This window comes from Scleropages formosus, chromosome 2, assembly GCF_900964775.1.
Source record: "Scleropages formosus chromosome 2, fSclFor1.1, whole genome shotgun sequence".
Classification (NCBI taxonomy): Eukaryota; Metazoa; Chordata; class Actinopteri; order Osteoglossiformes; family Osteoglossidae; genus Scleropages; species Scleropages formosus.
The window spans coordinates 34856064-34871888 of NC_041807.1; the positions used below are offsets into that span (position 1 = coordinate 34856064).

The window sequence follows — 15825 nt, forward strand, 5'->3', positions numbered from 1 at the left end:
CCTGCTACCATCACATAACCAGGAAGGTTGTATCCTTGTGATAAGGAAGGTCCTCCTGCAGGGCTGATGGATACCTGAACAGAAACCTTTTTCCAAGGTTCAAAAATGAATCTTTAGATCCTGTTCCCTGTATAGCTTTAGCTCCTCAGTTGGTCCCTGACAAAAATAAAAACATCCCCACTTGATGCACATCTGGATAAAATGGTCATGTATACCAGCCACCTCGGTATTGGTGACCACAAATCTGTTACCACCTCACGTCCAGTCTCTTGTGTCTCCACAAATACGGTATCTTTAACAACAGTGGAGTAAAGTGGCAGGGCAATCAGTTGGCTTGTAGTAACAGATTATCAGAGGGGCTGGATGTGAGATGTACCAGTAGCGGACCAGAAAAATTCCCAAATATCCGCATCAGACGCTCTTATTTTAAGGTACCATGGGCTGTGTAATGAGCACATGAGAGGGAAGTGTCCTCCTATTCAGAGCTTCTCTGAAAGTGAACCCCTTTATTGAGGTTTAATAAATAAACTAAAAACCAAGATAAAAACATTCATAGAAATATAAAAATTAAGCATCATGACAAGACTGCAGCACAGCCTGCTGGCAATCAGCGTTCCCTAGGATACAAAACTGGGGAAAATACAATTACTGCAAAAATATGTAGTAATCCAATAAAGACACATTAACCTAATATTATATTATTAATCAATATTATTAATACTAATGTATCAATTAATTATTCCCATGTAGCAATATAATGATATTAATCAATAATATTAATTACAGTATTAATATTGTTAATACACTAATAATATAACCCTCTCCTTGTTCCCTCTTCCTTTTGAAGTCCCCCTACCCTTTGTCTGGTAAGATTATCATAAGCAAAAGAGTAACTGAATGTTTCTATGGAAGGTGGTCTCTTGTGCCCTGTGGAAGTGGGTTTTGGGTGTGTGCGTGTGTATGTGTGTGCGCGTCTGTGAGTCCTGCTGGCAGACTTGTCTAAAGCTGGGAGTCGGCACCCAGGGTGCTCAGCTCCTCCGGCGAACGCTTCTCAGTCCCTGCCGCTGCCGTCTCCCGGAAGCCAGCCGAGATCTCGTCGAAGGTCCGGCCCTTGGTTTCCGGCACCTTGAGGTAGGTGAAGACGAAGAAGACGAGCAGCAGCAAGGTGAAGATGATGAAGACGTAAGGGCCGCACAGTTGCTGCGGAGATGAGGAGCCAACGAGTAAGTCAGTCAATCACATCATCACATTTTGGGGCAGGTTGTCCCAAAGTGCCAAATGGGTGAGTCTGCAGGGTCTCCAACCTTGGTCCTGCAAACCACCAGGTTCAGTCTATATTGTGCAGGGCTTCAAGGACCAGAAAACCTTGCCACAAAGTTATTAAAAAAACTGAAAAAAAAACCCTGGATATAGTGATTTAGAATAATCACTTAGTAAAGAAGTCCACAGAGTGGAAACAGCAGTGTTGGTGCTGCCTTACCTCCACATACTGGAAGCACATGCCCACAATAAAGTTGGCCGTCCAGTTCGAGAATCCGGCCACGGCAATGGCTGAGGGTCGAGGGCCCTGGCTGAACAGCTCAGCAACAATGAACCAAGGAATGGGGCCTGGGCCGATCTCAAAGAAAGCCACGAAGCTGAAGATGGCCACGATGCTGACGTATGACATCCACTTCAGTTTGTCCTGTGATGGAGAAACTCAGGGTCCTTAAAGACACACGCTGAGGGGGGGTTTGGAGTGAGTAGCTTCCACAAGAGACAACATACCAGTAATGCCATGGCAACTGTCATCAGTACAGCGGAGACAGCCATCCCCATCAGTCCCGTGAGATGCAGGGAGCGGCGGCCAACACGTTCCACCACAAACAGCTGGGAAGGTGGAGGATGGGTTGACAGCCAGAGTGACGTAGTCAGTGACACTCATTTATTTCATATAGCCACAGTACATGAGAAGATTTGTTACTTACAGATACCACTGTGAAGGCCGTGTTGACCACTCCTGCACCGATGGTGGCATAGACGGGCTGAGATACTCCTGCCTTCTCAAAGATCCCTGTTGAGTAGTAGAACACCTGCAGGACAGCAACAGCCACACCTTCACTGACCCTGCCATGTTCACATGAACCTCCAGCCAACCACCTCACTGCAGTAATGATGGGACTCGTGTGTAAAGACATATTTGTGTTTCTATGCATGGGTATGTGTAAGTGCAGGGCTGTCACTAGTGCAGTGAATGATGGTAACAATTTTAGGGGCCCACACCTAGAGAGAGCCCACAGAAATTCCAGTACTAATTATTTTATTTAAAAGAGGGATAAGAGGGAATATTTAAAATATTTTTTTCAAGGGGCCCGGAATTCCTATTCCCGGAATTCTTATATGTAAGAATGTGTATATCATATACGATTGTTTATGCACCTTATTTGTCTGTGTAAGCTTTATGTGTATAGTCTTGGTGTGTATTTATAGTGCGTTGTGTATGCAGTTTAAGTACATATACTGTGTGTATTGTATATATACAGTACATGGATATATGTAGCATATATACATTACATATAGTATATACACACACTATATGTATTTAAATTACATACACAACACACTACAGATACACAAACAACTACACACATATATATACACTGTATATATACATGTGCAAATGTAGTAACGTATATATAATACTGTTGTATAGTAATACACAGTGCATACTGTTTATATCTGTGCATGATGGAGATCCCACACTCACTGCGTTGATGCCCGACAGCTGCTGCGAGAGCTGCAGCATGATGGCGATGTAGATGGGCTGCCGATACAGTGGTGAACGGAACAACTCCACGATGGTCACCTTCTTCTCCTGCATCATCTGCCTACTCTCCTCCTTCATCTCCTGCACATCATTGTTCACATCCAAGGTACCCCGCAACTTCTTCAGCACTGTGGTGTTAAAGGACACATTTAGTAAACCCATCTGCCGGCCTGATCCAACTGAGAAAGGAGCTACCATCTCCACTGTAACCACCTTCACTCATGTAAACTGTTGTGGAGTATTCTGCAAAGAACAAAAAAAAAAACACTGGAGCCTAGGTGAATCTCAGGTATAACGTCTGTATCCGTTAAGAGTACAGTATCTCACGTCACGGTATTTTTGTGTATCCTTAAACCCAAAAATACTTACATATTATATAGTTTCATGCTTTCCCATTTATTTTCATTTATTCATTCAGCTGACTAATTCAACATGCCTTACAGTGTTATTTTTCTGCATTAAGCTACATTTTTAAAAAAAATCATGAAAGGTAAAGGGAAAAATAGAGCACAAATGTGTTCTATATAAACGATTTTGAACATGCAGGTCTTAACTCTGGATTTAAAGGTGTCCAGTGTAGTTATGATATTCTGAGCATGGATTTCAATTAGATTTTATGTGTTGGAAAGAAAAGGCAGGAATATTATGTGTTTGGTGAAAAACAGTTAAACTTCTTATGGCTCAGGAGCACATTATCTATATACAAGAAAAAATCATGGTAATCCAGAGTTCTTTTTATGAGAATTGTGTTTATGAGCAGATCTTCAGGAACAAATTACACAACACTGAGAAGTAGCATTTCAAGCAATGTCTTGTATCCCTAGATGGGGGCTCTCACCGCTCTTGGCCTGGCTCTCCTCATTGCAGTTGATGAGCAGGTACCGTGGACTTTCAGGACAAAAAGGCAGGAGGGCGCACTGGACAATGGCAGGGACCAGGGTGAAGCCCAGGAGGTAGGGCCACAGCTCAGCATTTCCCATGATAGCATCCATGCCAAATATCTACAGAGGAATAGGAAGAGCTCAGCTCTGCTGATGTTTCTAAAAATCCTTTTCTGGCTGAATTTGACCAAAACAGTTTAAAGATTTATCTGACACTTTCTTCCAAAGTAACTCACAATGTTAAGCTGATTACAATTATTTATCTATTTTTACAGCTGGGTAATTTTAAAATCTTTGGATTTTAAGGCAGCAGCTCAAACTACTATGCTACCAGTACAATGCTTCTTGTTTCATTTTTTAGCCCCTTTTTATAGCTTTTTTTCAAACTAGTTCTGCCACTCAAAAGAAGAACAACAGTTTACTAAAAGCACGATACTGTAAACATGAATTTAGAGAAAGTTTATAGAACATAAATAAAATAGCTAGTTATTTGTACCTCCATCTGCCTGATACCTGTGCTATGAGGATGCCAACAACGATGCCCAGCTGGTGCAGAGTGCCCAGAGCCCCCCGGAGGGAGGTGGGAGAGATCTCCCCCACATACATAGGGACGAAACCCGTGGACAGGCCCGAGTACAGTCCCACCACAAAGCGCCCAATGATTAGCATTTCCCATGATGCCGCCATCTTGGAGAAACCCATGAGGCCAGCAGCAATGAAGGCCAGTACATTGACCATGAGCATGGAGTTCCTCCTGCGGGATGAAGGATGGAAATGACATCAGTGAACAAGGAGTTCCAAACTGTACTCCTTTTCAGTGGTTTTATTTATGTTCAACCTAATTGCTGAAGATCCAGCAGATAATGTACGCATTTCGGATCTACTCTCAAGTTGCAAGTTCAAATCCCAGAGGCAACACTGTAGCTGTACCTTTGAGAATGAACATTTAGCTGAAAATATATAAAAAGTAAAATTGAAAGTTATGTTAAGTAGGTCGCTCTGGGATTGAAATGCTGAATGTGTATAATATGATGCTGCCTCTGTATTATATAATAATACAACATAGACAAATCAGAGAGAGCTGGTGATGTATTGTCTTACCTTCCAAAGCGATTGACAAACAGTCCTACGGAGAAGGAGCCAAAAATTCCACCCACAGAGAAGATGGCGACAGACAGGGACCACAGTGTTGTCAGCGATGTCGGTGGGATGGACTGTGAGTAGCGGTGAGCCCAGGTCTCATTGTAGAAAGCTTCAATAATCTATGATCAGACAGCAACATGATTATACTCTTCGTTGATAACAGAACACTTTGGAAAAACCTTTTCTGATGTTGTTTTTTCCAAGACAATACCACAGATAAACGTCATCCTGAGAAAATAGCCACTTTCATCGGCAAAGAATCAGAGGGTCCATTATGCATTTAGATGGGAGCAGTGCTCTCCTTTACTGTCTCTGTACTTCCGCTCCCTGTCTGGGACTTGCGTTGACAAACAAAGTCACCCTTTCTATTGACGTCAGTCACACATAGCTGAACACAATGAGCTTGTGGTCATTCTTTGGGACAGCAGACTAATAGTACACATGGACCTCTGTGTGAGATTGCACGTAGTAGTCGAGACCAAAAAAAAACATCATGCACGACATGAGCTGTAAGCCACACTTTGGTACCATTGTTTATTTATATTTACCAGTTTCTCACACAAAGGCTCACACCTACAACATGATTTGTTAACAACAGAGTCAAAATGACACAATGCAACACCATAAAATGTAATTAAGTCACAACATTTTAAATATGTCACATCCCCTGTATCATGTCTGCTGGAAAGGCTTCCTATTTATTTGCTTTTTTTGAGAAATTCCTTCAGTAATGATCTTCATAGTTGCCCAGTTTGCAGGCTCAGGACTCTGAAGGCTATTGTTTTAAATCTTGGCCATAAGCGATTCTTAAATGTGTAACTTCTCGACAGTTCTAGAGAAAAGGACACATAGGATCAGGGACGCAGGGCTTTGATTCCGAGGCTATCCAGCGATATCGGGTAATGTCCACAATGTTCTGCGGCAGGCAACACGAGGAACTGCATGGTATCTATTTCCTGAGCCCTTGAGAAGGGAGCGATCTCATCATCCTGCAGCTATTTTCAGTAATTGCCCAGGTCAGCTGTCCCTCACCAGCTCCTGGTCAAGATGGCACCGCCTTCTATCCTAATAAGTCCCACCCCTCGGTGTTACACTGTGGAGCCTCGGCCAGTAAGATAGCATTAAGGCCAATAAAATCATTAGTCCATGCAGGATTTTGCCATATGAAGTTTAATACTTAAAGTTGTATGTTTATTAATCTCACATGACACAAACAAATTCTGGCTGGTTTGAAAAATACCATATTGACATAATGGAAAAAAATCATACATGCAAGAAACTCATTAATTATGCCAATAAATCATATCTAAGCACCAATGACAGTTTCATAAAAAATACCTTATTGGTGAATTGTGTTTACTATACAGTACATGTATTTTTACATTCTAAAATGGTCACATCTGTTATTTTGTTCAGTTGTGATCATTTTACTAACTCTGCTGATTTTTTTACTCAAAGTGTGAAAATAAGCCTCAAATCATTTTCTTTGGGAAACGTCACACTTAACTGAAGTCTGCAGTAGTTTTCACAAATTTTCCATTGTGGGTTCATAAAAAACACTAATGACAAGATCTAATTACTACTTGGAAAGATGTGTGTTTATTCTCTGATTTCACTGGCTGATGATCTTTGCTTATGAGATGACACTGAAATTTGCCTATTTAAAAACTCCACATGCAAAGTCTCCCTTGACTTTGAAGAGCGCTCAGAGGGACAATGATGGCCAACATCCCATTCCACACTGCAACCACAGGGCACGTACCTTCTGGGGTGCGTTGATCACACCTGTGTTATAGCCAAACTGCAGCGAACCGATCACAGCAGTTCCAACCGCCATCATCAGCTGACAGGTCACATGCTAAAAGGATGGAGAGAGACACATGTGGCTTTTAATTGATATATTTGATATAAAATATATTTGATATAATAAAAATGACATAGTTGATATATTTTGTCACAACACACATCATTTTTGTCATGAAAGCTCACCATCGTAACACAATTGTTTTGATGTTTTCTTTAAAATCACTTTCATAAAGGGAGTTTACACCACCTCCAGGATATAAAAAGAACAGGTGATCCAATGACAGGTCAGTTAGTCCCATATAATCTCATCAGGAGAGATGGACGCAGTCACATGGGCAGGAAACACAGTATCCCAAGGCCTGCTGCCACAGCATTTATTTGTTTTAAATCCATCAAGCCTTTACATAACACGCCTAAATTGTCCCTGTGTGGGACTCTTAATACCAACAGATAAATCAGCCTAACCTCCTCTGAGGCTCTCTGAGGGATGTTGATAAACATGCAGTGCACGTAGTAGCTTCTAACCCAAAGACTGTAGGTTCACATATCCGTAATGATCACAGTGCAGTACCTCTTAAAATCCAGCAAGATGCAGTAACTGTCTACATTAAGTGCCATCAAAGCAACTGGGAATCATGTGGTTTTTGAATTTGGACATGATATTGAGATTGCCATACCCTTCATTCATGGGTTGCGTTGCTGTTTCTTGTTCGATAAGACAATGAGCTGCCACTGCTATTAATACTGTATCTCCTAGTATACTATAAAGACACAAAATGCCATACAAAAATCTATACACAGTTATTATCAAGAGTTTTCCAAATCCACCTGCTAATTTGCCAGGTTCTACAGAGTCTCTTTGACGCTTTTGGTGAGCAGAACTTTTACACTAAAAACACTCTAGATATCTTTGATATAACTTAGCATTGAAGACATTTTATTACAGTGACAACTACATGTAAAGTCAGAAACTGACAATTAAAACTTGGCTTTGAGCATATAAAAACAGCAAAATGTGTAAAATCCGTCAAGGTCATAGCTGAATGTTTACCTTCTCGGATCCTGTCTACTTTGCAGCATCCCACAATGCTTTGAACGCAGCACAACAGAACACAAAAATATGTGATAATTATTTTGATGGCATAAATATTTTGGTCCGGGTTATTTTCTTTGTTGAACCTCATGATATTATAGTAATTTTTTTGCTAATCGTAATATAAACAGGTTCATTCGTAACTTGTTCTTCATTTACATAGACCTAGATAGTACAGATTCTGGAAGAATGAACATTCCTTCCAGTGACAGGTCTGTTTTAACAGTTCATTAGAGGTCATACATGTTAAGATGTCTCCTCCTGGCTGTCTCTCATACTCCTCTTCCTTCAGGAGACACTTGGGGAAATTAGCAAAGCTACCATATTGGGGGTAGTGGATCAAGGCCTCTGAGCCACACTTAGGTAGATGTCATTGAGTAAATATTTTCTTATAGGGGCATATTATTAAAGTAAATCTGCTAAATCTGAAGCCACGAGGACTGACAGATCTTCTGAAACTGGCCACAGCGCTGGGCCTTAGGAAGTCCTTTATGTCTGAGTGGAGCAGTTAAGGTTGGATGATCCTCAGAGTGCTAACCACATCCTATGGCTTCTGAGGCCTGCGCTTCAGCACTCCATGTTCTTCATGTCTGACTTTGCATCGTCTCGTAGTCCCCAAAGTTCAGGAGTGCTCTGACTCATCCCTGAGGTGACATCAAAGATGCTCAGCCTAGAAGAGCATTCTGGGAAGTTGTTTCAGCGAGCTCTTGGCTGACAGCAAGTGTATTACAAATCATTAAGGCTGAGACATGCTGTCTCCAGCAGATCTCTACAAACCACCCAAATCAAAGCAATCCCACATTTCATGCTTACTCACTGAAATTAGCAAAACAACAAAGACATCTTTAAAAGGCCAAGAACTGCAAGACAAGAAGGGGGAAGTAACCAATCCATGATGTTCACAGTTGTGTTGTAAAGAGCTGTAAACTTTAAATCAGCCACTGGAGATTTGCGTTCTAGTGCTGTCAGAATGACTCTATTTACTTAAAATCCTTAAAATGTAAAACATTAAATGACGCAATTTAATCGCACTTTGCTCATCCCATAATTCCAAGGTGTGGGACAACACAGTTTGAATTATGATTTCAAATCAATATCTCTCGATCTACACCTCCTCCCTCAGGTCTGTCATCGCCTCCCATGGATTCAAATACCACTGCTACGTTGATGATATCCACCTCTTCCTCTCCGTTCCACCTGGAGCATCAGACATTTCCGCGTGCATTGTTACCTGCTTGTTGGACATCTCTGCATGGATGCCTGATCAGCACCTCCAACTCAACCTCTCCAAAACAGAGATCCTACACCTCCCAGTTGGCCTATCCTCCTGACACGATCTATCGATGAAAATGGACAACTCACTCATTTTGCCTACCTCCTCAGCTAAGAGTCTGGGAGTGATGATGGACTCAAGTTCGACTTTCTCTCAGCACATCGAAGCCACAACCCGGAACAGCAGATACATCCTGCATGATATCCACAGGATCTGTTTTTACCACACAACAGACTCTGCCAAAGTACTTGTCCAGGCCATTGTGACATCCTGTCCGGACTACTGCAACTCTCTCCTGTCTGGCCTTCCTGCTACTGCCATCAAACCTCTACAGCTGATACAGAATGCTGCTGCCCAAGTTGTGTTTGACTTGCTGAAGCATTCCCATGTATCTCCTCTACTTGTTTCTCTACACTGGCTTCCTATAGCTGCCCGGATCAGATTTAAGACCCTGGTTATAGCCTAGAAATGCATTCATACAATTGCTCCCAGCTATCTACAAGACTGGATCATCCATTACATCTCAACCAGACCACTACGCTCTTCCACATCTGCCCACTTGGTGGTCCAACGCACAGAAGGTAAAGGACGGAGGTTCTTGGTTCTGGCTCCGTTGTGGTGGAACGACCTCCCTCTCTCACTCAGAACTGCTGAATCTCTGTCCGCGTTTAAGAAGCATCTGAAAACTCATCTCTTTCAGACTCACTTCCCCCATGATCTCTTAAGTTCATGTAAGGTGTAAATGTTCATGATCATGCTTGGATCAATCCTCTACAGAGGTGATCCTGCAATGTAACGTACATGTTTACATGTATCTCAGAAAAAAAAAAAAAAAAAAAAAAACTACTAGGAAGGTGATTAGGAATCGGTGATATTCTGGTAAAGTTTTATGCAGTTACTTGTGTGAAGAACATCGGTGCATAGGTGTAGGAAACTAACTGTACTTAAAAGTCACACATCTGCTGCTATGTCTCTTTCTCCCAATGTAATGCACAAATGGCATTTTCTACGGAATGTACATCGCTTTGGAGAAAAGCATCTGCTACATGAATAAATGTAAATGACTGATTGACTTGCCACTGGACAATGAGCAATGAGACACCCCTTTACCTTCAGGAGGCACACCTGTGCCCAGAATCAATGAATTGAACAGTGTTGAAAAGACATCTAAAGCACAACAGTTGGCACAAGCAATGACTGTTGTTTTCACTGAAGATCACTAGACACAAGTAAGCACCCACAGCTACCGGGGTGTAACAGCACATCTTATCAATGACAAATGGCATCTGCATTCATTTGCATTATCTGTGGTGGAAAATAAGAACAAGCACTTATACCTGATGCTTGGGCCAAACAGCTTCTTTTAGTTTGAACAAGATGGGAGCTTGATCACCAACTCATCACTACAGGAGCAGACAGCGCTCACAATATGTTTGCAGCAGCAAGACAGCTGACTTTAGAACAAATGCCCTGTGCACCTGTGCAGCACATACTATGCAGAAGGTAACCACAGTCTGTCTCCGTTAGACTTAGACTAAGTGCAGCAGAGCTGGACATCTCAAACTTGGTCCTGCAGACATGGCAGAGCTTCGAGTTCAGCAAGCGTCTCATAAGCAAAGGCAGGAGTCACTTTTTCAAAGTGTTGTCCCATTTGGAGGGGGGGGCGCAGCGGTGCAGTGGCGCAGTGGGTTGGCCTGGGTCCTGGTGGGTCTGGGGTTTGAATCACACTTGGGGTGCCTTGTGATGGACTGGTGTCCTGTCCTGGGTGTGTCCCCTCCCCCTCCGGCCTTATGCCCTGAGTTGCTGGGTTAGGCTCCGGTTCCCTGCGACCCCGTATGGGGCAAGCGGTTTGGAAAATGTGTGTGTGTGTGTGTGTGTGCGTGTGTGTGTGTGTGTGTGTGTGTGTCCCATTTGGCGGAATTCAACCCCTGAAGGATCAAATGGGTCCAATGCAATAGAGATCCCTTGAAAGCAACATCGGCAGAGAGGAAACACAAAAGAGTCGTATTAACTTTGGCTTAGTTTTATAAACTATCTAGGTAGGAGATGATGCTGGAACAGTGCAAGCAGAAATTCCCCTATTCTTTTTTTTCTGAACTGAAATATAGTTTTTTCAATTGATTTATTCCTTGTATTTTCTAACCTGGTCTATTTTTTGGGGAGAAAATTAAAAGTTTAACATTTTTGTATGTCACAGAGCTCCTTAGTGGTGAGAAATATGTTTCCTCTGTGCTGCTGCCTGCACTTTGCACCCTCTCCTGCACAACAGAGGTCCCAGATGATGAGACCGTATATGGGCTTCAAGATTTCATTCAGAGAGGAAAAGATAACAGGACAACACAAACATCTCATGGATGAAGAGAGCAACAGCACTGGAGCCCAGACTAAAGAACCGGAGATGCCTCCCCAAGTCAGAGAGAGATGATGTGTGGAGAATGCTGGAGAAGATGCTGAAGGACAAGGAGTCTGATCCAAATCCCTCAGTGAAAACTGAATCAGAGCCACCAAAACAGAAAATCAGCCTAATTTATTATGGATGTCCTCATTATCAGGACATCACTACAATAACAATATTCGGATAAATCACATTAATCGCTGACATTTTTTAAACTTGCTGTGTATTGCTCTATATGTTAATAGTTAAAAACTAGTTATTTAAAGTTGCTGATCAACACTGACACCTTTTAAAATATTGATGTATTAAATGTGTGATTAATTATACCCATATTTCAAAAATGGTGCAATAACACTACACTGGGATCAAGGATTTAAAAGAACTAAGTGAATAAATGCGTATCAAGACTGATACATTTAACCACCATCATTAATGCAGTTTTAGAAGAGTATAAAAGGCCCTAGTTGTGGAAGGAGATCAACTATTTGACAGAATTACATCACCTAAGAGAAAAATTTTCTGGAGGGCAAATTCATACATGGTCAGTGGATCTGAACTGCACTCTTTCTCGTTTGGACTAAAACAGAAACCAACAATACATGGGTGACGCAAGTGAAGAATTTTCTTTTGCTACGAAAAAATAATATTTTTGAAAAAACTGCAATTTTTGTTCTTGCTTTACATATGTGGATGTGTTCTCAATCTGTGTTACTGTTTCTGCTTCCGTGCTGCTGTGACCCAGTGTTGCTGCTAATCAAAAACAAACTGATAAATAGAAATAATACATACAATAAATAAAATAAAAGAATTGATCAATAAAATATACATCCTCAGTGGAATCGATGTCAATTTCAGCTGACCAGCCAACATTTTGCCAATACTCGGTAATAACTTGTGTACAGAATAAAGTCCAAATAAAACTGTCACCCCTTGATGAATAAAGTCAATGCACATTCTGTTCTCATTTTGCCCAAAAGTGTCACCTCCACCCGAATCAGGTAATCTCAAGAAGAAACATGGCATGTTTTGACACCATTCTGTTTTGAAAGAGGCCTTTCTCACAACTTCCACACACCATCCACCCACCAGCCCAATGACTCCCAGATGCCAGACTGCAACATGGGAACTCAGATATGAAACGGTGCACTGTGAGCAATTTCTTCACCTTTTGCCCAAAAACACATTCAAGACAGAGCCATGTTTGCTAAGCCTGGAGACACAGTGAAGACACTTATTGCTCACAGTTCAGTTCAATATGTATTTTGCAATACAAGGATCACATTATTCCCATTTAGATGAGCACCAGTCTCTTTCGACATGGAAAGAATACAAAGTTCAGCTTCAGTTCTGACATATCACCAGCTGCCTCTTGACTCTGGGACAGGGCAATTAAAAACATAGTGTCCTGGATAATTTTTCATCAAATTGAGATCAATATATTAAAAAATAATAATACACAGATGTATACACTGACAGCTCTGCTTAGAAAACATGCCACAAAGCACATACATATGGGATTTTGCCTTTACAGGCCCACATGATGACGACGAACAGTTGTCCATCCTCATATCCATGTTATCCAGAAGAAGGTCACAGGGAGTTAGAATGTGACCCAGCTACACTGTGAACAGGACTACAGGAGCTATGAGACTCCAGCGCTACCGACTGCGCAACCAGGTTGCCTTCTGTGTTGTGATGCTAAACTCAATTTCAAAATTGTAATATGAACAAATAGTTGTTAGAGTAACACACACATAGATAGCCCTTCTGCTAAAGTGAATGCAAACATATTAAATACCAAAGCAGAAAGAATATCCCAAGTCCTTCCTTATTCCTGAAGGCAATAACAGCAAAAAGTAACCAAGCTGCTTTAATCCGTCTATTTTAAGGCTGAAGAATAGAGACTGAGCCAGCAAGCTGAGTAAGACTCACATTTAATCCACTGTCAACCCCAGGTGTGAGTCGGACAATAATTTGCATGCTGTGATGTAATCATTTGTGCACATGTGCGGAAATAGGATAAGTGACAACCTTGAAAGAAGAGCCGAATCACCGTAACTCACTGCTCATCCACTCTTCACACAGGCCACATTCAGGCATTACTGATGTTATACTTGCAAATGAAGAAGAATTGCAGTAGGGGATAAAATAAATGAATCCTCCTGTTAACAAAACCTTGCCTTGAGGTTTTTGTTTGCTATAATTCTCTACAGGTCAAACTGGGGTAATGTACTTTGCTCACTATCTTGCGTGTTTGGAAGAGTGAATGACTCAGGATTTCTTAATTTGAATATGAAAAATAAATACAATGTGGACCAACGAAGAGCATTTTAACAGCTGACTTTATTCGAGCACTTGAATAATATTTCAAAAGCAGCAGTCATAGCCCCCTCCAATAGGCCATTGTCAACAACTGCTTGTCCCGAGTGGGGTCGCGGCAAGCCGGAGCCTTACCCCACAGTACACAGCGCAAGGCCAAAGGAGGAGGGGACACACCCCGGACAGGACACTAGTCCATCGTAAGGCATCCCAAGCAGGGCTTGAACCCCAGACCTGCCACACAACGGGCACCAGCCAAACCTGATAGGCACTCCACTCTTCAATACTTCGTAGGTTTAAACTGGTACAACTGTAATTTAGAACTGCTCTTTGTGTGTGTATGACGTGCTTACGTGGGACTGAAAATGGAGCTTCTGAAAACACATGACCAGACAGCCTGATGGACACGTGGCCAGTTCTGATCTGAAACACCAATCTCGGACCAAGGCGCCTGCTCATTCCACACAAATGCAAACTAACACTGAATCCCTACATTGTTTTTTTTCTGTGTGTACTGTGGTAGATCACAAGGTGCAGCATGAGAAGAGAGCAGAAGCAAATCAAGCTTCATAGATAAGCATGTATTGTATAAATTACAAATGGGGCGCGGTGGCGCAGTGGCGCAGTGGGTTGGACCGGGTCCTGCTCTCCAGTGGGTCTGGGATTCGAGTCCCGCTTGGGGTGCCTTGCGGTGGACTGGAGTCCTGTCCTGGGTGTGTCCCCTCCCCTTACGCCCTGTGTTGCCGGGTAGGCTCCGGTTCCCCGCGACCCTGTCTGGGACAAGCAGTTCAGAAAGTGTGTGTGTGTGTGTGTGTGTGTGTGTGTAAATTACCACTTTATTAATAGAAGAATGCTAACAGCAAAGGAAGTGACACGTAACGCTAGAACCTCAAAGCCGAAACCATCTATTGTAGAAAAAAATTACTCTGAAAGACATACTTCTGTAGCCAACCAAATTAAAATTAACTTATAATAAAGTTTGTTGTCCTAGTAACAGGTAACAGCAGGATGGAAGGGTGTTTCTCACATTTCCAAAGCTAAGCATTTGGAACATACTGATTTTGAGGGATGCTTACAGTTATATTTTCCAATAAAACTATTACATAAAGAACTAGAATAAGAAGTACTCTTCTGAAAAACCTAAAATTTGCTCCGTTTTTTCAATGACAACATACTTTGGATCAGTGAAAAAGCATATAATTTATTTTAATACAAATTAGAACCTGAAGTCTGCAGTAGTTTCATAATTATGTTATAAAATATAATTTAATTGAAATCAAGAGCACAGAACAGTATGTGTGGCCCCCGGCCCCTGCGCAACATCCCTCCGGCCTGACACAAGGTGTCCTTGAGAAGAGGAGCCTGTAAGGAGAGCGACCAGGTGCTGAGTGGGTGGCAACACAGAACAACAAAAAGATAACACTATTTAGTAAACAAACAATAATCTGTTACATCTGATGATCTGTAAACAAGACGGAGCAGTGTGTCAGGTAGCTTCTGAGAGCAGCCAATGCAGAGCATGTTATGTGAAATTGCAGTATTAATGCTTCGACCAGCAGAACTGATCAAAACAAAAAATGCAGAAGAAACTAACAACAACAATATAATAACAATAATAATAATAATGATGATAAAAATGCTTGGGTGAGGAGAATACGGTCACCACGAGAACACGGTCTCGCTCGTGTCATGTGCGCGCGCACTGGCTGTTGTCATGATGGAGGGAGCGGTGTGGCGCGCGGAGGTGCGCCACTGAGCCCGGCCGCAGCCCCCCCCCTCCCCTCCCACCACCATACATTACCTTGCCACTGGTCTCCATCGTGGCCGCTGTGCGAAGTCACAGAAACAAAAACTGAAATTAAAATCCCGGTGACTGGGTTCAGAAGCTTTCGTCCCGGACCGGCTCAGACTCAGAGAGAGGGTCAGTCGCTCCGCTCCTCTCCACAAATAACGGTAAGTTAGGACACCTCAGGCGACAGCCGAATTCAATTGTACTTTAATAAAAAATAGTTTAAAAATTCAGCATAAATGCGTCAGAGTAGATAATAATATTCATCCTGTCGACATCCAGGAAGGCAGGGAACTTCAGCCGGTTCCATTCCCGTGTCC

At 42.2% G+C, this 15825-nt stretch overlaps 1 protein-coding gene across 1 annotated transcript; it reads right to left on the reverse strand.

The window, feature by feature from the left end:
• Positions 1-823: 823 nt before the first annotated feature.
• Positions 824-15547, reverse strand: LOC108933491 (solute carrier family 2, facilitated glucose transporter member 1-like). Its single transcript, XM_018750588.2, has 10 exons — positions 15518-15547; positions 6593-6688; positions 4789-4949; positions 4201-4441; positions 3645-3807; positions 2747-2934; positions 1968-2072; positions 1768-1869; positions 1481-1684; positions 824-1200 (listed from the first exon to the last, which is right to left on the reverse strand). The coding sequence occupies exons 1-10, from the start codon at positions 15533-15535 to the stop codon at positions 1000-1002; spliced, it is 1479 nt and encodes a 492-aa protein (XP_018606104.1). The 5' UTR covers positions 15536-15547; the 3' UTR covers positions 824-999.
• Between the last annotated feature and the right edge of the window lie 278 nt (positions 15548-15825).

Bases quoted from the DNA above. Each gene is read 5' to 3' on its own strand.
- LOC108933491 (XM_018750588.2), bottom strand. The intron at 4,950-6,592 runs GTACGTGCCCTG...GTCTGATCATAG, and splicing joins TGATCAACGCACCCCAGAAG to ATTATTGAAGCTTTCTACAA. The intron at 1,201-1,480 runs GTAAGGCAGCAC...TCATCTCCGCAG, and splicing joins TGTGCTTCCAGTATGTGGAG to CAACTGTGCGGCCCTTACGT.